The sequence below is a fragment of the Canis aureus genome, chromosome 36, assembly GCF_053574225.1.
Source record: "Canis aureus isolate CA01 chromosome 36, VMU_Caureus_v.1.0, whole genome shotgun sequence".
Lineage (NCBI taxonomy): Eukaryota > Metazoa > Chordata > Mammalia > Carnivora > Canidae > Canis > Canis aureus.
In genome coordinates, this window is record NC_135646.1 from 11,616,185 (window position 1) to 11,640,134 (window position 23,950).

Consider the following 23,950-nt stretch of genomic DNA (forward strand, 5'->3'; position numbering starts at 1 on the left):
GTGTGGAGCCTACTTAAAAAAAACAAAAAAAAGTTTAAAAGACATGATATAGAATAAGATTATAGACTAAATATATAAAAAGCATGAAACCGTTGAAAGTACTAAAAAAATTTAGATAAAAATTATGGGATGTCTGTGGTTATGTCTTTTTAAAATATAACTGAGAATTAAAAAGAAAAAGATAATTTTAACTATGTAATAGTGTTTTTATTATTAAAACAAAATATTTTAATGAAATTTAAGAGAATTAAAATTTACACAGGAAATTTATAAGAATGTTTCACCTCATTTATAATCAATGATATAAAAGCTATGATTTTCACTCTTAGATTGTCAAAATTAAAAAAGAATGATAATTTCTAGTGAGAATGTGTCTTTCATGTTAACTGTTATACTACCATAAAATTGTAACAGGGAGGTCAGGAATTTATAGACACCCAAAAATCAACATTGATTATTGCTGTGGTAAAAAAATAAGTTATTTTCTAAAAACTTAATACTGTACTTATATTTCTCTAAACATGTATATTGATTCTGTAATTCCAAAATTTTTAAAAGGATAGAAGAGCAAAAAAAAATACCCTCTTTATTGTAAAACTTTAAAAACATTGAGGGAATGCCTAATTTTGCCCACACCATAGTGATTATAATTTATTTTAAGAATATATTAATAATGCATAAAAAGCTTTATTTAGGGATGCCTAGGTGGTTCAGGGGTTCAGTGTCTGCCTTTGGCTCAGGGTGTGATCCCAGGTCCTGGGATAGAGTCCCACATCGGGCATCCCATGGGGAGCCTGCTTCTCTGTCTGCCTGTGTCTCTGCCTCTCTGTGTCTTTAATGAATGAATAAATAAAATATTTAGAAATAAAATAAAAATAAAAAGCCTTATTATTATTTTTTTAAATTTTGTTTATTTATCATGAGAGACAGAGAGAAAGGCAGAGACACAGGCAGAGGGAGAAGCAGACTCTATGCAGGAAGCCCAACATGGGACTTGATCCTGGGACTCCAAGATCAAGCCCTGAGCCAAAGGCAACGCTAAACTGCTGAGACACCTGGGCTGCCCTAAAAAAGCTTTATTTAATATCTATAATGTATTATTTTCTATAAATGTGTTGCTCAAAGAGAATCCCAAATGTTTTATATGGGCCCATAGTTTAGCATACTACTGTCATACAGGAGAAATTAAGATTTAACTATCCCAAATTTCCAGTTGTAATGGTGGAAAAAAAATAAACCCTCATAGGCTCAGGAATCCTAAAACTTCAGAAAAAGGAAATTTCATCTCCAATGGCTCTGAGTTCCTATATTCATTGGAAGGCCAATTTGCCTCACATATGTAAAAGGAGCACTAGGACTAGTTTCTTTAATTTCCTACTTGACCTTTGTCTATGCAGTTTAGCAGTGCTTTCAAACTACTGGTTGCAATTCATTAGTGGATTGTAAAATCCTTCCGTAGTCCCTGCCTAATATTAAATTTGTATTGAAACAAATTAGATTAGAATAAATAGACCAAATTAGAATAGAACAAAAGAGACAATATCAAAGTACTTTCACATAATTAGGGTTATTATAATTTCTTAAAACTTTTCATCATGTATATGTGTACTGAGCCATGATATAAAATGTGGGCTTTTTTTTTTTTTTTTTACTCTAAATTGAGATTTAAAAATAAAACAGCAACAATAAAATCATTTAAAAAAAAAAAAAAACACTGCAAAGAAGCATAATGTAACTTTTAGGTGGACATGATTACCTTTTTAACAAAATCTCAAAAATATGTCCAAATGAAGAAAAGTAATATTTTGATTTTTTTAAAAGATTTATTTATTTATTTATTTATTTATTTATTTATTTATTTATTTATTTATGATATTCACAGAGAGAGAGAGAGAGAGGCAGAGACACAGGCAGAGGGAGAAGAAGGCTCCATGCAGGGAGCCCGATGTGGGACTCGATCCCGGGATTCCAGGATCCCCCCTGGGCCAAAGGCAGGCGCCAAACCACTGAGCCACCCAGGGATCCCCAAAAAGTAATATTTTGAAAGCCGTCTTCCTTTTATGTTTAAAGTACGTTTGTGCTCCAACTCTTTTAGGTGGTTATACTCCAAAATTATTATTGTTTTTATTACTGAGAGAGATATGGACTTGAATATTGGCCCTACTTGGGCCTCAGTTTCCTCCTCTGTAAAATCAGTAGTTTGAACTCAGCCACAGAAAAGATTTCATAAAATGCTAAATGTAAAAAAATCTTCTGTCTATGGCTTTTGCTGTAAGTTTTAAGAATATTCGTGTAATGTCCTAGTTTTTCTTATGCACCAATCATAATTATGTTGTTAGTTAAAATGACTCCAAATAAATTATTTTTCAAGACTGTAAAGCAGATATGAGTAGGTCATTTTAGTTATTCAATGTTGGTATTTAAAATAGTTTCTGAAAAAAAATAAAAATAAATAAAATAAAATAAAATAAAATAAAATAAAATAAAATAAAATAAAATAGTTTCTGAAACTATTTTCCTCCCACCCCTACCTCTTTTTGTCTTTAAATCTAGACACCTATTGTTTGAGGTTCTTAATGTAAACATATTAATGAAGATATATAAGAGTCTGGATACTAATTCAAACTCCACTTTATAATAACTTAGTCTGTGATCTAAGATAGGCGAGTTAGTATTTGTTAAATGTTAACTTCTTCATCTGTAATACAGGGATAATTAACTTGTTCTGCCAACTTATGATACAATGGTGTAAGCACTAGGACAGAAATCTGTGTGACAGGAAGTTAGGTCACCAAGAAGGAATGGGAGGGAAGAGGTAGGGGAAGGGCTTACAGATAAGAGATTTGGTGAAGGGTTAATAAAGGAGAGATGATCTTTGAAGAATGTAAAGACATCAGATGAGCAGAGAATGGGTCTAGAACATGCCAAACAAAGAAACAGGATAAGAAGGAGGCAATTTAAGAGGTAGACAATAGAATTTATAATAAAGCTTAGTAACCAACTGATTTGGCAGTAAGGGAAAAGAGAGGAGAAATTTGACGTAAATTCCAAGTTTTGAGTTGAGCAATTGAATCAATGATAGAAATAGTCCCTGAGACTTGCCCTTTGTAAATGTTAAATATCCCTGATTCACCTAAGTAGAACTGCCCAGTAAACAATCAGTTACTAGTTAGAAACTCAGGTGAGATATTTAGAGACATTGTGGAGAAGGTCTAGGCATAGATATTTGAGAGGTGTTAGAAAATATATATTACAGATAACTCTTGTGAAATACTTGGCTTTCTGAGGATAATGAAGAGCATGAGATCAAGGGAGGATTAATTTTTAACCTATTTTATATATGAGAATCTTGAGAATTGGCTTTGAAGAAATGGCCAGTAAAGAAAGACATTTATTATAAAAGAATATAAATAATTTCCCATGCAAGAATTTGGCCTTGAACATTACAGGACTAGGCAAGCTGTGGCTCGGGAATAACCTAAAATGGGGAAAAAGAACATTCCTTTATCTGAGACAAAAATAAAGTGAATGAGTGTAGATTTGGATGAAGAAAAAATTGACAGTAGAAAGGGGCATATTAATTTAGCTGAGGATAGCTTTGAGTTTTCTAGTAATTTTTTTTAAGATTTTATTTATTTATTAGAGTAAGAAAGGAGCATGAGCTGGGAGAAGAGGGGCAAAGAGAGAGAGAGAGAGAGAGAGTGAGAGTGAGAAGCAGGCTCCCCGCTGAGCAGGGAGCCCAATGTAGAGCTTGATGTGGGACTCCATCCCAGGACCCCGGATCATGACCTGAACCAATGACCACTTAACCACCTAAGCCACTCAGGTGCCTCGAGTTTTCTAGTATTATTAAATGCAATATTTTTCCTAGCATTTCTGTATCATTTGGCATTTTAATCCCCAAACTGATTATTCACAACATGGGCTCTGTGTGTTGTGAGCAAACTAGAAACTGCCTGAAAAACTCGAAGGATATATCTCTCAGAGATGGATGGGAATTATTTTGGATTTGTACACTGGCAAGTTTATTTATTTCAACTTCAGTTTTCTCATCAATAAAATGAGAAATTTAGACTAGATATCACTCAGGAGGTCAGCAACTATTTATTCATTGCTTACCTGATGTATGTGGCTCTTTTATATTTTAATATTTTGTGATTATTTTCATCACAAAATTGTCAATACCCCCCCTCCTCAATTTGAGAAGGAAATTCATCCAGGTGTTTATTGAGTAGGAGAGATTATCTTTGTTTCCATTCATTATTTTGGATAAGGACATACTTATCCAATATACTAAAATAAGCAAAAATCCGGTAGCTTTTGTTTTGTTTTCTTTTGCTTTGTTTTGTATTTGTTAAGTCTGGAAGTGGAGACGTGGTCTACTATGATTGTAACAGCATATCATTTATTTGTGTGGCATAAGATGTAGCCCTCAATTCTAATATAAAAATTATTCTTTAGAACACTATTTGGGGTTTTCCTATGAGGATCCATATGCTTCCTTTATTATTTGAAACCAATATATACAGTTTTATGAGGTATATGCAAAAAAGTCATCCTTGCTTTCAAGAATATCTTTATAATTAAGGTAATAGGGTACTGTTGGTTTTTCAGATTGTGACTCATCAAGTTTGGTGATGTTAATAATCTATTAATAGGGGAGAATTTCCCTGGTGGCCAAGAGTGTATTTTAAAATCAGTTTTAAGGTCCCTCAGTGAATCACTGAGCGTGTCTAAAGAATAGATTGAATAAAACTCCATTAAATAAATGAATAAAGCAGCTAGTGATGAAGAATGGATTAGACAAGATTCTTTTCCTATTCAACACAACTAACAACATTATCATGTCATAGCCCGTGGGCCACCAGGGATTTATCTGGGACAAGGGTCAGACCTGATTAGTAGCTGCCAAAATCTGGGCATACTTTATTAACTGACTCTGAATGTCAGTTTCAGTAATGGCTTTGTGAGTATTTGCCATGTTTTTCAGATGAACTATGGCAGTTAGTGCACTTAAGATTAAACTATTTTGTTACCTGAGGGAGTGTATGCCTCATGGTATGGCCTAGCTAGTTCTGACTAATTAGTAATTAGGAATAAAAGATAATCAATTACATTTTCTTCTGTGATGTGAAAATGAGTATGCTTGCTGTAGTTTGGAAGGCCTAGACACTTTTTTAATAAATCTGTTTGGCTAGGTTCCATTATTAAAAACAAACAAACAAAAACTAAATACCTTCCCTGAGAGCCTTTTCAATATTTAAGCCTTAGGTTGTTGGTTAAAATAATTGATAAATCCCTAAAGTACAAATTTCTCCCTTGTCCAAATCAGGATGTAGCCTTATGTATCTTGAGGGCTCAGTCTGTGCAGCAACAAATACTGGCTCCATTATTCTGTGATCTAGCTAGCATGTGAGATAGGAAGCAGCAGTTTCAGAACCATTTCCACCTCTCCCTTCCCATCTAAATAAATGCTTTACCTTTCCTGGAGTAACCTCTCACTGGAAGAAGAAAAGTCTTAGAGCAGAGGTTTTGAATTTTGGTATTTTCAAGAATGCTTATAAAAACCTTAGAGCTCCCACAAGAAGCAAACAAAAAAAAAAAAAAAAAAAAAAAGACAAAAAAAAGAAAAGAAAAAAAAGAAAAAAGAAAAAGAATTGTCTAGCCTCTTTTTCAGGCATACTAAATCAGAATGAAGGAGGACAAGCATCTTTATTTTCAATTTTCCTATGTGATTCTTAGAGTCTACTTGGCACTGGACACATAAATGTGTAAAATTGTTCTCCTTTGGGAAAATGAGTAGTGGTGTATTGTTTGGTGTTAGTTTCATTAAACTTGATTTTCTACACATTTCAGCACTCTCTAGAAGTAACGCGTATTCTTGGATGGTCCATAGGCTTTATTTATTTCATTCAAAGTATATCTTGATGATAGTAACCTTCTGAAAACATGTTGTGCAACCCAGAGTGTTCATTTTTTTTTAGTCACAATTTCACCATTCATAGGAATAAGTATTGGATCATAGAACTAAAGGGTACCTCCAAGGAGCATTTCCTCAAGCCCCTAGTCTCTAATTAAGTGGATGTCTAAAGGATCCAGAAGAGTTTTTCCTTAAATACTGACAAATAGAGGCTCAAGAAGCCCATTCAGTTGCTCATTACAGTGTTTTTATCACTCTAATAGTCAATAAATGCTTCTTCCCATCCAACTCAAATCACCTCTGGCTTAACCCAAGCATTTTTCTTCTTGTTCAAACCTCCAAGTATGTAGCTGAAAACAGCCTACCATTAAAACCATTCCACCGAAGTACTATCTATTTAATGGGACATGATATGTTTCATGAACACAATTTGTCGAAATCTGGTCAATAAACAGAAATAGTACAGGCAGCATAAAAGTGCAGGTCACTGAATACTAATTGAAATAGAATAAAATAAAAATAAAATAAATGTGCTTTAAAATGTGTTTAGCCATGGAATTGGAGGCCGTTCAACGATACTCTATGTAGACAGCTCTAGGAGGTGAAAGAAGGAAGTCATTTTCTGATGATCTCTTACTTGCACTCTGAAATTATTGCCTTCACAATCAGCCAAGCAGTATTTCTGTTCACACTTTAGGTTTTTTCCTCCTAAATCTTCCTACCTGCTTGCATGTGGATTTTTGTTTGTTTGCTCACTCAGTGGGTGGTAGAGGCTTAACAACACAAATAGGAAATTAAAGCAAGAGGTCAGTCAATATGGTAGGATTTCAAAGAATAGTCAGTCACCGATCAAATGATATAAATAATCTAGAGTTTTCCCCATTTTTGCTGGATAGAGTAATGATTCTCAACTTTAAAGACTGCATATTGGCCACACCTGGGAAGTTTATCAAAAGTGGCAAATCCTGGAACACCGCAGGTAAATTTTTTTTATAGGAATGAGATGTTTCCCAGGCATTTAAAAAATTTTATTTAAGTTCAATTAATTAACATATATCATATTATTAGTTTCAGAAGTAGAGTTCAGTGATTCATCAGTTGCAAGTAACACCCAGTACTCATTACATCATGTGTCCTCCTTAATGCCCATCATCAGTTACCCCATCCCCCATCCACCTCTCCTCCAGCGACCCTGTTTGTTTCCTAGAGTTAAGAGTCTCTTACGGTTTGTCACCCTCTCTGATTTTATTTTATTTTATTTTATTTTATTTTATTTTATTTTATTTTATTATTTTATTTTATTTTATTTTTCCTTCCCTTCCTCTATGATCCTGTTTTGTTTCTTAAATTCCACATATGAGTGAAACCATATGATAATTGTCTTTCTCTGATTGAGTTATTTTACTCAGCATAATACCCTCTAGTTCCATCCATGTAGTTGCAAATAGTAAGATTTCCCTAAATCTTTTTTTTATTTTTTCCCTAAAGTATTCTATTTCCTGCTACTTAATTAAAATGAGGTCTATGGAGCAGCAGACAATGACATTACCTGGGAGTTATTAGAATGGGCAATCTTGGGCCCCACTGAGATTGACCAAGTTATAGTCTTCATCAACACAAGAATTCCCATATTAGAGTTTGAAAGGTCCCATGAGGTGGTCTAATATACAGCTTGGTTCAGAACCAGGGGTGGAGGAAGTGAACAGAACCAAAAGGCCCTGAGCATGAGGATATGAAGGAAATGAGGAAAGAAGTAGCAGATAAGAAAGGAAAGAGAAAAGTGGCAGAGTATAAGAAAAGGAGAAGAAAACACTTATAAAGACTTTGCCTAAATTTAACCGTATTTAAGTTTTTAATGGACAGAAATCTTTTCATTTTGTCCCTGTAATGTCAGTGCTCTGTTTTGCATTATTTATGAATGTTCTTTGTCTTCTTTGTAATTCATAGGAAGCAATAATAAATAATTAATAAATTGTCAAAGTACTTTAAATAAAATAAATTTCTAAAGGAGTAACTTTAAACATGATTATTGTTATATTTGAAGAAGTAATTAAGACATTCATTTTATTAGTGATGTCTAATGCTACTTACAAATACTTTAATTTCTTGAGATGATAGATATTCTCTCAACAGCATCCCCTTACTATGGAATGTGTGGTTTCTTAAACTTTATCCATCTGATTCTTTTTTTTTTTAAGATTTTATTTATTTATTCATGAGAGACAGAGAGGGAGAGAGAGAGGGAGAGGCAGAGACATAGGCAGAGGAAGAAGCAGACTTCCTGCAAGGAGCCCCATGTGGGACTCCATCCTGGATCCCTGGATCACGCCCTGAGCTGAAGGCAAGCACTCAACTGCTGAGACACCCAGACATCCCCCATCTGATTCTTATGGATATGTTGGATGAATCTCCATTCCCAATTTCAAGTTTACTGAGCCTAATATAATAAACATCTTAACTTCCCAGATTTTACCTTTTATGTTACACAATCACAGTTAGTGATGTACCATCAATGAATAAGCTAGTTAAAATTCGACCCAAATATTTTAATACACCCAATGAAGCAATTTAGGAAAGATACTAAATATGGGGGTGGGGGTGGAATCTAATTAAATAATATTCAGGCAGGGTGGAAATTAATATAACCAAAGCAATTATAAGTTAATGTTCCCATGGAGGCTAAGTGAGTTATTTCATTGATTTCAGGAACTGTTTTGTTTTGTTTTTTCCATCATAATGAAATATGAGTATAGTTTGATGTGTTTAATTCATATTAGGTAGTACTATTAATCAATAAATGTCATTAAATAGATCGTACAAAGGGAATGTTTTCTTTCTAAAAATAAATCTCACATAACAATGTGAAGAAATGTTTTTTAACTGTGTCACATCACTGTTTAGAGATTAAGTGTATTGTTTTGTTCTTTTTGCTTACTTATTTTATTACCTGTCAGGCAAACACTTCTAAATATATTTCATGCTTACTGAACTTTCAATTGGAATTAAGGCATACAGAAACCATAACAGCAAAAAGTGCTATTTTTAGTCTTGAATGTATCTTACTTTATTATTATTATTTTTTCTTAAATATTTTATTTATTTGAGAGAGAGAGAGAGAGTGAGAGAGTAAAAGAAAGCATGAGCAGGGGGAAGGGCAGAGGAAGAAGCAGACTCCCTGCTGAGCAGGGAGCCCAATGTAGGGCTCCATCCCAGGACCCCAGGTTCAAGATCTGAGCCAAAGGCATATGCTTAACCACTGAGCTACCCAGATGCTCCATCTTTTTGTTTTAAAAATGAATTGTAGACTGCTTTTGAAGCAAATCCCATAATTCTCAGTAATATCTTAAGTCAAAATTTCGAAAAGTAATGACTTAGAGATTTCTTTGTATGTTCTTAAAATGGAATGGCATATCTAAGATCAAAGTGTCCGAAAAAATGTGTGATATGTGACCACTATGTAGATGAAATTGCTATTTTGAACAATTTAAAGGTGACTCAACACATATGAATATTTAATGTACATATTTTAAATGTTTCAGAGCATAATAATTATTATTGAACATAAGACTGTACTATGTTAGATTACATTTTAAAACATTATCGAATTTAAATAGTATACTCACTGAAAGAATTGATCTTAATGTGAACATTTAATAAATAATTTAAAAATAAATCATGATTAAATTATCTTTATAAATATTATACCTACATTAATTTTCTAATTTGGTAGGAAAGACCAAAGTATATAAACGAAGGAAAGCAAAATATTTTATGTACTACCTTGAAACACCATAGAGTTAAAAATAGAAATGAACACTTAGACATATGTGCCTAAGATTAAACTATGGTGTGACTTATAGGCTATTACTGCTTTTAATAGGCTTCGTGCTATTTCTGGCTGAGCAATGCCTGTCAATTTAAAGCAAGTTAATAGACTATTCTGTGATAACACTAATTTCAAATCTAGTAATTTGTTTACTTAACATATGTCTGCTATTTCAATTAGCAACTTTGGTACATCAAAAAAGCCTTGTTAAATCTGGAAGAGATGAATTATATATGAATTTGTTTTTTACAAAAGTGTCTACTGAAAGTGTTTCCTTCAAAAAGTATGAATTACTAATTAGAGTATCTAAATAAATACACTACTTGGATACAAGATAGGAACATCAATGTAACCCTAATGTATGAATATGAAGAGTTAATGAGTGGTTATAATTTGTTTGGATGTATTTCATGTATATAATGTACATGTACTGTGTATATATGATATATATAAAATATAAACAAAAATTACATGGATGACAAGTACAGTTCTAGACATTGGAATCTACCAATAAATAAAATGTGCCATAAGTGAGCTGTAAAATATATCAGATCGTGATTGATGCTATAACATAGATGGAGGAAGAAAGGAAAAGTGAAAGAAGAAAGGTAAGAAGGGGAGGGAGGGGAAGGCGAAAGAGTCATCAGGAATTAGTAGTTTAGAAATAACTCAGTATTGAATAGGGATAGACTTAACTCAGAAACTGAGATTTGAGCAAAAACTGAAAGAAGATAAAGGGACAGGCCAAATTGATTTACTATGTAGAAATTTATTTAAAAAAATTATTTGAGAGAGAGCATGTGCAAATGTGTGCAACTGAGGAGAGGCAGAAGGAGTGAGAATGAGTCTCAAGCAGACTTCCCACTGAGTGGTGACCCAAGACAGGGCTTGAAACCAGGACCCTGAGATCATGACCTGAGTTGAAATCAAGAGTCAGACGCTTAATCAAGGGAGCCACCTAGGTCCCCACTATGTAGAAATTTCTATTAGAATACTTAACAGAAAAAATGATTTCAAAATTTAATGCTCTCCAAATTTCAAGTGCAAAGTGTGCCCTCACAGGGGCACTAGGATGGCTCAGTCCATTAAGTGTCCAATTCTTGGTTTCAGCTGGAGTCATTATCTGGTGATCTTGGGATCAAGCCTGGAGTTGGACTCTGTGCTCAGCATGGAGTCTGCTTCAGATTCTCTCTCCCTCTCCCTCCTCTCTCTCTCTCTCTTTCTCTCTCAAATAAATGAAAATCTTAAAAAAAATAAAGTTATACTTTATTTATTTATACTTCTTATCATCTTATAGAAGATTTGAAAAAGACACATTTTAACTCTGGATTTGTAAGTGCATTTTTTTTTTTTTAAGATTTATTTGAGGGACCCCTGGGTAGCTCAGTGGTTGAGCATCTGCCTTTGGCTCGGGATGTGATCCTGGGGTTCTGGGATCAAGTCCCACCTCAGGCTCCCAGGGAAGACCCTGCTTCTCCCTTTGTCTGTGTTTCTACCTCTCTGTGTCTCTCATGAATAAATAAATACAATCTTAAAAAAATAAAGATTTTATTTATTTGAGAGAGAGAGAGAGAGAGAGAGAGAGAGAGCAAGCATGAATGGGAAGAGGGGCAGAGGTAAAAGCACACTCCCTGCTGAGCAGGAAGCCAGATTCAGAGCTGGGTCCCAGGACCCCGGGATCATGACCTGAGTTTAAGGCAGACACTTGACAGACTGAGCCACCCAGGTACCCCTCATATAACTTTATTTTTACAAAATAAAAACGAAACATAGAGTGAGTCCAAGTGTTGTTTCTGTTTAAACTCTATTTGATGTTTGTATTGATTTTTTTTTAGTACATAGGTAGGAATATAATCATGTCCAAAAGAGGAATATGGTTCATATTTAAACATTATGTGCCATTTATGAATATCATAATCATTTTCAATTAGGAAGGATGCAAGTGAAATATGGAATCATGAAGTAAACGATAGCAGAATTTAAGGAGCATTTAAATTAACTACTAATAAACATGAACAATTCTGCTATTTGCATTTTGATATGCTCTGTTTCTTGGTATTTTAATATTTGTGTATTTGCATTTTTTTAGCGTTAGTGCCCTACCTCTTTAACTCTCTACATTTTCTTTGAGAGTTGTTTTTATTTATTTTAGAGAGAGAGAGAGCGTGCTAGTGCGGTGGGGAGGGGCAGAGGAAATGGGAGAGAAAGTCTTAAGCAGACTCAGCACTGAGGGTAGAGCCCCGTAGGGGGAGACTTGACCCCATGAACCTGAGATCACGACCTAGGCTGAAACCAAAAGTTGGACATTTAACCTACTGCACCACCCAGGTGCCCCTACATTTTTTTTCTCTGATATGTGCATAAAGCAGTCAACAAATAACTCATTGTGTTGGCAACATGTGATTTATTTAGTTAGAGAGGACACTTACTTTCTTGTATGCTAAATGCCAGTCCCTAAGGATAAAAACAGGAATAAGGCAATGGACTTGAAAAAACTAATAGTTTAATAGGGGGAGCAAACATAAAAACACAACAACAACAACAACAACAAAAACAATGTAGTATGGTAAGTGAAATAATATGTAACAGTTGCTGAGCACTATTAACAGGGGCCCTGTGAAGCACTTTATACCTATATCTCTATCTTCAATCTTGTTAGGTAGGTACTAATACTAAAGCCTTTTTAAAACTGGAAAAGTGAAATGCAGAGATATTCAATAACTTGCCCATCACAAGAATAGAGTTTGGGTTTGAGCCTAGGCCACGTAGAATCTGCATTAACTTTCTCCCTTGTTCAGAAGAAAGAGTGATAAACGAAGTCATCCCAGAGACCTATCTGGAGATGTCAGAGAGAAAGTGACATTTGACCTGGATCTTATAGATGGGTATTTGCTAGGCGAAGAAGACAGAAAGACTTTTAGCATGGAAGAAAGCATTATAAAAAGGTAATGAGAGTCAAAATTAGAAATGATACAAGAAATCAGGCATCGCAAGTGGTGATTGTGTGTGGTTGGATGTGAGGAGCACAGTGAGAGATGCCATTAAATACAGAGATGGTATTTAACTGATAAAGGACTTTTATGCCTTGCTAAGTAAGGATTTTACTCCTTTAGTACAGGGATGACAAGTTTTCTATGCAAAACAGCATTGATTTATAGGCAGTGGCTTGTATTTTCAAGTCATTGCTTTTAGAACAGCGTGGGGGATTAATTGGGATCTGAGAAACCTTTTTAGAAGGCTATGTACTTATTTAGAGATTACCTTCCAAACAAAGTTGGAGTAGAGAGGAGGGACAGTAATGAGAAATATTCCTTGGTAATTTTTTAAAAAGATTTTATTTATTTATTCATGAGACACACACACACACAGAGAGAGAGAGAGAGAGAGGCAGAGACACAGCAGAGGGAAAAGCAGGCTCCATGCCGAGAGCCTGACGTGGGACTTGATCCCGGGACTCCAGGATTAGGCCCTGAGCCAAAGGCAGATGCTCAACTGCTGAGCCACCCAGGCGTCCCTTCCTTGGTAATTTTATTTGATAATTTTGTTAGGTATGAGAAGCGAGGGTGAGGGAAAAGGAGAAAGAGTAAATGTGTCCCCAATTTTTAGCCAAGCTACTGAATGGATGGTGCTACCAATAACTGCGAGAAGGGCATGGAAGAGGGAGATGTGCTCTATTGGTAGAGGTGGGGAAGTGAGTTACATTCATAATATACATCTTGGGACATCTAAATGGGGTCTTCTGTAGGCAGCTGGTAATAATGCATGTTGCTGCTCAAGAGAAACTTCAGATTTGGATCTGATGTCATCTGCCTGTAGGTGGTATGCAAAGTAGGGGATGAATGATTTCATCTAGGCATGAGCCCGTAACCCAAAGAAAATTGTCAAGACCAGCTCTGGGGAATACTGTTGTTTAAAGGGCAGAGTCTTGCTGTAGTAGCAGTGAAGGAGGCTTTAAGGAACTAATCAGAAAGATCTAAGGAAACCAGATTGAAGTGGAAATACAGAAGTGAAGATGTGATGTGCTGTACATGTTCTGTGACATGCATTTCTCTAAGTGCTTTAAATGTATCTCTTTGGAATAAGTGACATAAGTGTCCTTAGTGCTATGATTTTGATGCTCCAGCCTATGGCATCGATTTTTATTAAAGCATACCCTAGTAGTGTGCTGTCAACTTGGATCAAAGGATAGGATAAGACCAATGGAAACTTGTGTTGTGTCTACTATGAATGTGTCTCTCTCCTTCCTTCTTTTTCCTTCCTTCCTTCCTTCCTTCCTTCCTTCCTTCCTTCCTTCCTTCCTTCCCTCCTTCCCTCCTTCCCTCCCTCCCTCCCTCCTTCCTTCCTTCTTTCTTTTGAGGATGTTGCTCTGTTCTTTACACAAGAAACTTGGTAGAAATTTCACTTAAATCTCAAGAAAACAAAGTTATGCTACTACCGACCAGTTTTCTATATCTATATTTATCTCTCTACTTGATATGAATTGTGTAAAATATAATGTGAATCATGTAGTAGTCTATATTTCTCTTTTTTTGCATTGACCACTAAACAGCTTAGGTTATTTCTGCGGATATCTTCTGTCATAAAACCTTACTGTGTACATTTGTGAATTGACTTCACAGCTGACTCCATCTTTTGCAACCTGCCAAAATACCTCGTTCAATTATTTCAAATTTGATTCTTTCCTTCTAAGTTGTATGGTGGTTTTGTAAAACACAGTGTTTGCTGGAACAAGAAAGAAAATAAAAACAAATGTTTGTATCATTTGGAAGGCTTCTGTACAGTGATTTTGACCTGTTGCAAGCTTCATTCGGCAAATTGTTAGCTGTATTGAGTCACCGTGTTGAGTCAATGGTGGGTTGAATGTTGTGACCCGAAAGCTCAGCTTTTCTCAGCTACTCAAAGCACCTTAGGAGTTTTTCTTGGTGGCTGACTTTGATCAGGGTCCCCTCTCTGTCTTCCACAGTGACAAGGACGGTGTGTGCAGAACAGTGTGATGGCAGGTGCTATGGGCCCTATGTCAGTGACTGCTGTCATAGAGAATGTGCTGGGGGCTGCTCAGGACCTAAGGACACAGACTGCTTTGTAAGTCTTGGAGCTTCCCTTCTACCTTCCCCATCTCCCTCCTTCCTGGTTGGACTCAGGCACATTGAATCTTATTAAAACAAGATCAAATTTAACCATTTTAGGATTAAGAAAGAGGCTCTGCTTTCCTATAATTGATTCCCTCACTGGGTGGCTATTGATTAGGATTGTTCTGTTCTACTAAATGAATTGTGTCTTTCAGATGTAGTTTATATTACAGGTGAGATTTATTAGAGAATGTGAAGAGGAACACATTGAGACATCTTTTTAAAAGCTAAAAGCGTGTTTCCAAAATATACATTGATTACCTGTTTATATGTTGTTGCATCATTGAGTTTTCTGAGTGGGAGTTTTTGAATTTTTTTTTTAATTTAAATTTTAAGATCATAGCTATACATTTCAAGATTATTCATAAATTCATGAATTTAACTATTTCCCAGTTTTTTTGTTTACAAGTTAATATTATTCATAATTTATAAGATTTACAAATGCATGCTTAAAGCAATTTATATGCTAATCTGTGTGATTTTTATTTTAGAAAGGGGCACTTTTCTTTCCTTAAAATTAACATTTATAGCTTGTTGGGGACATGTTTTAATTACATTTTAGTATCCCCAATATAGTTCTTTGTTTTTTTTTTTTTTGAATACAAACAGTTCTGTGAGCTATAGTTAACACAATCTCATATATAGACATTATTTTCATTTTAAGCTAAAAAATCATAAAATAAATTGTTTTGCTGACAACAGAACTTCATTTTTTTAATTTTCCAATATCCAGAGAATACACATATGTATATTTAGAATTGAAATTTTTTTTTCATATTGACAACTCTGAAAATAAGCAAAACGTGAATTAAAGCTCTTATGATATAATCTTTTCTTAATGTCACAAGAAACTTAACTTGTCGACCCTAATCCTATAGTGAAACAAAAGTATATATTGAGGAAGTGAGTAGAGAGGAGGAAGTGAAGAAATGTTAAAAATTTAAGGAAGATGCTTAGCAGGACTTGAGGTCCTTTGCCTATCAGCCAACACAGGATAAAGCTTGATGTGCAGGACGCTAAGCAGGTAGTGTGTTAAGAAGCCCAAAACAGTAACAACAAGAAACACCAACAATAGCCATAACTTTCACTTAGAAGGTTTTCATTGCATTTGTTTTCATGGTTCCATTATCATCATAAGCAGCGTGCCGGGTGAGTCTCAGAATTCTCATTTCATTACTTTTATGGAACGGTCCAATGACTCCACTATGGCATTTGGTACAGAATGTTCAAGAACGACAGACCGAGGCCTTGGTGTAAGTTACATTATTTCACATGCTGTTTGGAAGGTAAATTTGTTTGATTCCTTTAGTTTATGTCCCTTTGTTGCCAAGCAATCCGTGCACGACACTGCATAAAGTATGTTCGTAAAGCAATTATGAGGACACATGAAGTTTTATAGCCATAAATTAAAACTTACTGAGTTTTGTAGATTGCTTTTTAATAGATTCTTCCTGGAAAATGTCATCTTAGTGAATAATGTATCATGAGTGAGTCTCATTCTGATTATGCATCTAGTAGACCATCATCAGGGAATTGTCATGTTGGTGATAAAGTGCTTGCTAAAACAACAATTGATGAAGAAAATGTTTTGAGGAAACAGAATGAATTAGTACTTATTAATAACCATACATACAATTTATGATGAAATATGAAATATAGCTTGAGTGTGTATTAGCTTACCTTCCAAAGTCTCAATTATTCCTCTGAAGGTTTAAGTTGTTTAATTAAGAGAATTAGTTCATCACCTTTTTTGAAAACCATGCTTTTGTGTATTTATACATATATTCTATTTTTATATCAAATATGTCTCATGTGGTAAAATTGTTTTTTGATTCTTCTCAAGTGCCTTTGAATCTATTAACAAATTGAGGTCTCAATACAAATATAAGAGTCAGAAGAAACAAATTGTTTTATTTGAACTTGATGGCTTTCACCAAATGGTATGGCATTATGAAAAAGACCACATAGGAAATGGCAGCACATCATTTAATTATGGGCTAAGTATAGGCTGCTTCTCTTCATCTTGGCATTACATATTCTATATTTACACTTGACTAGTCACCTGCCTGAGCGTTTTCTCCAAGTCCAGTTTCAATGACTATCACGGTATTTTCTCACTATACCATGGTGATGGATATGCTTACTGTGTCACTTACTGCACTGAGGTTTTGCAAACAAAGCTTTATGGAAAGTCTACAGAGAATTGGGGAGTTTGTTGTCAGTGTCAAGCACTGAGACTCACCATACACCCTTTGAATAGTGTGAGTTGAAAAGATTTTTACTATTAGTTAATTTAATTTTATATTTTTTTAAAGATTGAATTTATTTATTCATGAAAGACACAGAGAGAGGCAGAGACACAGGCAGAGGGAGAAGCAGGGTCCATGCAGTGAGCCCAATGCGGGACTTGATCCCCAGACCTCGGGATCATGCCCTGAGCTGAAGGCAGACCATCAACTGCTGAGCCACCCAGGTGTCCCCACTCTTAGTTAATTTTAATAATTTAATAAACCAATTATTAGTTTGGAGATTACTGGGTGACTTGAACATCAATATCTTTGTATAGATTATGTATTCATTGACATTGGAAAAACAGTTTTGTAAGTTTGAGAAGTTTAGTGCAACTGTGAACCTAACAATGAGTACTTAATTAACTATAAAGCTGTCACATTTTATATATTTTTAATATTAAAACACACATATATATATATAAATATAAACATTATAAATAAAGAACCTATCCTTTTCACAAAGCTATTACAACAGTGTTCCTTTAACAAGTATTATAAAGGTTATTCTTTTTTTTTTTTTTTTTTAAGATTTTATCCTTTTATTCATGAGAGATACACAGAGAGAGGCAGAGACATAGGCAGAGGGAGAAGGAGCCTCCCTGTAAAGGAGCCTGATGTGGGACTCGATCTTAGGACCCTGCGATCATGACCTGAGCCAAAGGCAGATGATTAACCACTAAGCCACCCAGATGCCCTATGAAGGTTATTCTTAAATGAAATTAATATTTGCTATGTTGCAGGCCTGCATGAATTTCAATGACAGTGGAGCATGTGTTACTCAGTGTCCTCAAACTTTTGTCTATAATCCAACCACCTTTCAACTGGAGCATAACTTCAATGCAAAGTATACATATGGAGCATTTTGTGTCAAGAAATGTCCACGTAAGTAACAAGATAAAAATAACCAAATTAAGTAGATCATCATTTAAAAACAAACAAAAAAATTCGTATACATTTATTATAATTTAAAACTTAACAATATTGTGAATTACTTGGATATAGGTACTATTGCTACCATTTCACAAATAAATTAAAATTCAAAAAATTAAAGTGATTAGTCCAAAGTCTCAGCAAAGGAGAAGCATGTTTGAGGTTAGAGTGTAGTGTCATTGCCTTCTAAACTTACTATTTTCACTATACCTCAGTGTTTTTGTACATGATGTTGTTTCTCAGAAAAGTGATTAGTTATGTGGGAGCAAGTTTTGTAGTGAATGAGGTCTGCTTGCAATCGCAATGAATTTCTGCCTAATATTGTTTCTGATTACTTATTTATAATAAAGTATAAATACAAATATAAATACAAAGCATTGTATTTTTGATATCAAATCTAATCTTAAATAATAATAGATTTAAGCATTGTAGTTTTGATAGCAAATCTAATCTTAAATAATAATAGATTCGAAGGGCGTGTTTAGAGGTCTTTGCAAAATTGACAACTCATCCAAGGGATTCAAAGTGACCAGCTTAGCTTTCATCAAGAATTCAGTATATGTCTACATATGTATACCAGTCAGTTTCTTTGCTTGGAAAGAGTGATGGGACATTATTCTTTCATTGTTTTACCTATTGGAAAAACTGAAAAAAAAAAAACACAAAAAAACAAAAAAAAACCCACAAAACCCTACTACATTTGTCCATATGCTCATTTAAAAGAAAAAAGTCTTACAAACTACAGCATACCATTATTATGATTTTCTTTACTTTGTATCTGTGATTAAATACGAAATATAAAGGATGTGGGTTTAGAGTGGCTATGGGTTCTGGCTTTGCCCATTTATTACTCATTTGATTTTAAATAAACTAGTTTGCTGTATCCTCCTCTTTAAGTTGTGGCTGGTAACAATCATAGCTCTCTTCTCTCTTTCCTGGAGTTATTACAGTGATCAAAGGGATGGGGAATAAGAATCAGAGGGATAGTACATAAAAACAAGTCTTCAAAAAAATGACAGTTCTAGTCATTATTATTAATTTTTTATGTTGGTTAAAAGAATAATTGTGCTACACGCTTTCAACACCTAACTTGTGGCAAGTGTGGCTAAACACGAACTATTTTGTGAAATTACATGCCAGTTCCCTTAGATATGGTAACTCCTAAATTTCCTTTCTTGAAATAGTTTAGGCCAATCAAATTACTTAACTAATTTAAAGCGCTTCAGTATTTATCTATGTAAATTTCAAATATTTGAAGGGCCCTGCTTCTAATGCATGGTTGGCTAAACTGTAACTATCTTGGAAAAACAAAGACATTTAGCTTCTAAATACTGCTCTACAATCCTTAACCTAGAATTCTAAAATCAAAAAACTCCAGATAAATAGGTTTTGAAACTCATTTGGCTGCAAAATCTGAACCTAGCTGATATGAGAGTATTTATAATTTGTATTTACGTCACTTGGCATTTATTGCTGGGAAAATGTAGAAGTGTTTAAATATGGGGTGTTCCTGAAGGCCTTGCAGAAAGGTGGTTGTATAATACACAGTATCTTCACTTGTTGCAGGTTGGGTTTCCCTTCAGACAGAGATTAGGTTGTTAAAGAGGAATATTCTCAAACTGAAGACAGGAGGAGGAAGAAAAGGAAAGGAACAGGCTGTGATGCAGTCGCAACAATGTACCTTTTTTGGTGGTGGATGCCCTCTGGTGGATGACTGGAAATATAAAGCTCACACCTCGCCCACCCCCATGGATCCATATGCATCCCTTTACCCCAGATTCCCTTCAATCCCAGATTTTCCAATATTTCTTCTCCCCGGGCAAGCCCCTGCTCATGAATCCATATTTATTCTAAGCTCAGGTCACTTCCATACAAAGTAAGCAACCATTTGAACTACCCAGAACCATGCCCACTGGTAGGATTATTTTCCTTGCCACTGTCTTTCAAGTCTCCTCCTGAGTGAGGCTGCAGGGCAGCTGCCGTTCATTTTGAGCTGCTTGCACCCACATACCAAACTTAGTACTTTGTTTTTGTCCTCCCTCTCTTAGCTTGTCACAGGTGCCTTCTCTTGGTCCCCATGCAGCCGTCGGTATGAGCTCAATCTCATGAGCCAGCACAAGGAGTCTGGGCCACCTGCTTATGCAATTTACTTGTTCCTCTGCTCTGACTCATATCCAATCCTAAATGCACTGCTTCTGTCTTAGAGTGGATTCCTGTTGGACCTGCCCAACAGTATGACATCATGGTTCTGATAAAACCTGAGTTATGATGGGCAGTTCTAATATAAGGTCGATCAATGACCCATGGTTAGACACTCTCTTTCTACCAGGACCCAGAAGCATATGAGGAGCTGTTTATTAAATGGTGTAAAATTCTGTGCTACAGATGGCATGGCTTAGCTCTAGAATCCTAGAGGTCTCTGATATGATTTTCCAGCTGGGACTTGCCATAACTCCATACAGCATATTTTCCACCACAGACATTCCTAATATCATATAACCTCTTGGATTTGTTTGTGTGTGTGTGTATGTGTGTGTGTGTGTGTGTATGTGTGTGAAAGAGAGAGAGAGAGAGAGAGAGCAAGCAGGGGAGGAGCAGAGGGAGAGGGAGAAGGAGGAGGCATGAATCTTAAGCAGACTTTATGCTGAGTGTGTACGTAGTCCAACCGGGGCTTGATCCCACAACCCCAAGATCATGAGCTGAGGTGAAACCAAGAGTCAGAGACTTAACCAGCTAAACAGCCAGTCACCCCACCTCTTGGATTTTATGTATCAGAAATGCTTGCATCCCAGACTGGACCTACACCATTTGCCTTTCCTGATCTGAGCCCCCTTCAAAGTCAGATGCCTTCCATACCACTGAATATATTAGGCTAGAAGCAGCATGCCTACACATGGAAGGATACTGCCTTTAAAATATAAAGTGGCCTAGCAGGTATTGTGTTTTCCCTTTACTGTGGGAGGCTCTAAATGCAATAATTTGTTATTGTTGTTGTTTTTTTCTTTTTTTTCGGCAGGGGTGTGGGGTGGGGTGGGAGGCAATGTCCTGGCATATTTCAGATCACTGGAGCCCTAAACATTTCACCAACATAATAGGTAATCAGACATTCCTGGTTTATTTAGTATACCTTTCCTAAAGTGCTGCCTTTCAAATTCCATTTTGTTTTTTCATATAAAACTATAGAACAGTTTCTATGGCATTCCATTGAAGGATAGAACACATTTTGAACATTTCCTCCTGGATATGAAGTGCACTCTCTTGATCCAAGGCACTTCAACTTCAGCTTCATTTGTGCTTCATGTAACTTGAAGTATTTTTAGACTTCAGACTTGCATCATGACATGAAATGAAGTGGAACTATTGAAAAACACAAACTAAATGTCATGTAGTTTCCTAAGTCTATAAAAGAAATTCACTCTATCTTGGGGGCAATTCAGGATGTGGAGCAGTAGTCAAGCAAGTACTAACTGTTGTTAACACATGCTGCCCTTGGATTTGAATGTGGATTTTCATAGATTCTATTTCAAGTTGAGATATTTAAACTGGGATATTTTAGGGAAAGAGACATGTATACTATCAATGATGCTAAACATTGTTAAGCCCTAAAGTACTTTGTTTTAAACTTGTTTGCTAAACATCAGCATTGTTGTTAATTTTACCTTTTCTTTTTTTAATCAGATAACTTTGTGGTGGATTCCAGTTCTTGTGTGCGTGCCTGCCCTAGTTCCAAGATGGAAGTAGAAGAAAATGGGATTAAAATGTGTAAACCTTGCACTGATATTTGCCCAAAAGGTGAGTGATAGCGGAGATTACTTTGGCTAGAAGGGGGACCTACTCCAAGGTTTTTCCATTTATTCTTTAAAAGACTGGCTAAGTTCACCTCTCTTACATGTACATACTTTTCCATGACTTTGAATAATCTCATGAAATATCAACTGTCTTAACAATGTATATTATTGATTTCGAATAATATATGCTAAATGATCCAGGTTAAACTGGGAGTTAACTTTGATAGAAACTCAGGAAAGAAGTTCCATTTTATTCTATATGTAGCTAATCTTAGAAGTTATGCACATAATAAGGGATTGCTTGATTATTTTAGCACCAAGAATCCATATTAATTACTTGCCACTGTAGGCTAAATGATCTGCTATGTATATGAAGGGGTGCAAAGAGACAAATAACACGATACTTAAACCTCCAGGTCTTCAAAACCATTTTGAAAGATTAAATATATAAAATAACAAGGAAATTTACCATAAGTATTAAATAAATCTTGCAGATAATTCCTGTTACAGACTTTTAGTGGAGAAAGAAATCTCTTTTAGCTATGGTGTTCAAATTCCTCACTTGAATGAAACTAAACAGGATGTAAGTACAGTCCAAATTTTCTGAATGATAGTAAGCCTTCCAAAGTATCAAAGATTGCCTTAAAAAAGTATTTATTTGCGAGAGAGAGAGAGAGAGAGAGAGAGAGCAGGCTCACAGGCAGGGGGAACAGCAGATAGGGAGGGAGAAACCGACTTCCTGCTGAGCAGGAGTCTGAGGCAACGCTCATCCCAGGGCTCAGGGATCATGACCTGAGCCGAACAGACCTTTAAGGACTGAACCACCCAGGTGCCCCAAAGATGGCCTTTAAAAAGGGCAAACTTCAGACTTACTTTTAGACTACATTCTCTTTCTCTTCCCTCTTGTCTCTCTCCCCCCCACCCTACACTCTTTATTTTGCTTGTTTTGTTTTTAAGTAGAGCCTTCAGAAAGTACAGGTAATAGTCAATTTAAGAATTTAAGTGTAGGACGCCTGGGTGGCTCAGCCAGTTAGGGCTCAGGGGTCCTAAGATTGAGCCCCACATTGCGCCTGTGCTTAGCTGGGGGTCTGCTTCTCCCTCTTCCTCTTCCTCTCCCTCTACCCTCCCTTGCTTGTGTTCTCTCTCTCTCCCCCTCAAATAAATAAATAAAATCTTAAAAAGAAGAATTTAAGTCTAAATCCTTAAAGGGCTCTTGATTCTGGTTAAAACCTACATCATTAGTACGTTAATATACATGGTTAATTAGACCAGTGTTTTTAAAACCAGTTTGTATAAATTATTTTACTTAAGTGATCAGGATTTAAAAGTATTAAAAATGATGTCTTAGGGTGGATGAGAAAATAGTTGATTTAATGTGGCAAAAGCAAGTACTGATAAAAGTTTTGTTTTAGTTACGCCTGTGTTGTGTGGGTATCCTGGGACTTGATATAAGATATGATTCTTATGCATCATGGTCACTAGACTATAATGCAGGGACAATGCTTTATAGCAGGCCCAGCAATTAATGTTGCATGAATAAATTATTATTTTATTTGTTGGAAAACATTTTATTTCTTATGATGAACTTTTTTTTCATTTTATAATGAAAAAATATTCTTATTTTACAATAAAAATGCAATAGATCTATTGACTGAACACAAAGTTTCTCAACTCCCTGATTGTGAGTCATGTTTCTACAGCTTGTGATGGCATCGGCACAGGATCATTGATGTCGGCTCAGACTGTGGATTCCAGTAACATTGACAAATTCATAAACTGCACCAAAATCAATGGGAATTTGATCTTCCTTGTCACTGGTATTCATGGGTCAGTATTAAATTTTTGTAGAAAATTATTTTACAAAGTGTAGACAAACCTTAAGAGATTCTTTAGCTTTGTCTGTTTGATTCGTTTTGTGCCAGATGAGTTCTGCCCTACATTAATGCTCTTCTCCAACAAAATAAAATGTCAGATTTTATCAGCAGTGAAAGTAGCAACCACAGTTTTAAGATACATAGACTATGAGTTTAGTAACTACTTAGATTTGGCAATATAAATTTATATAT

The 23,950-nt window shown here is 35.3% G+C and overlaps 1 protein-coding gene across 9 annotated transcripts in view; it reads left to right on the top strand.

The window, feature by feature from the left end:
• Nucleotides 1-23,950, top strand: part of ERBB4 (erb-b2 receptor tyrosine kinase 4) — a 1,106,505-nt gene that overhangs the window by 789,590 nt on the left and 292,965 nt on the right. For 6 of the 9 annotated variants that reach the window (XM_077885345.1, XM_077885343.1, XM_077885348.1 and 3 more), the window contains exons 6-9: nucleotides 14,710-14,828; nucleotides 17,907-18,048; nucleotides 21,775-21,888; nucleotides 23,585-23,711. In XM_077885345.1, the coding sequence (XP_077741471.1) occupies nucleotides 14,710-14,828; nucleotides 17,907-18,048; nucleotides 21,775-21,888; nucleotides 23,585-23,711 (502 nt within the window). Of the gene's footprint in view, nucleotides 1-13,125; nucleotides 13,269-14,709; nucleotides 14,829-17,906; nucleotides 18,049-21,774; nucleotides 21,889-23,584; nucleotides 23,712-23,950 lie in introns of those variants that run through there. The other 3 variants (XM_077885349.1, XM_077885350.1, XM_077885351.1) reach the window with 2 other exon arrangements.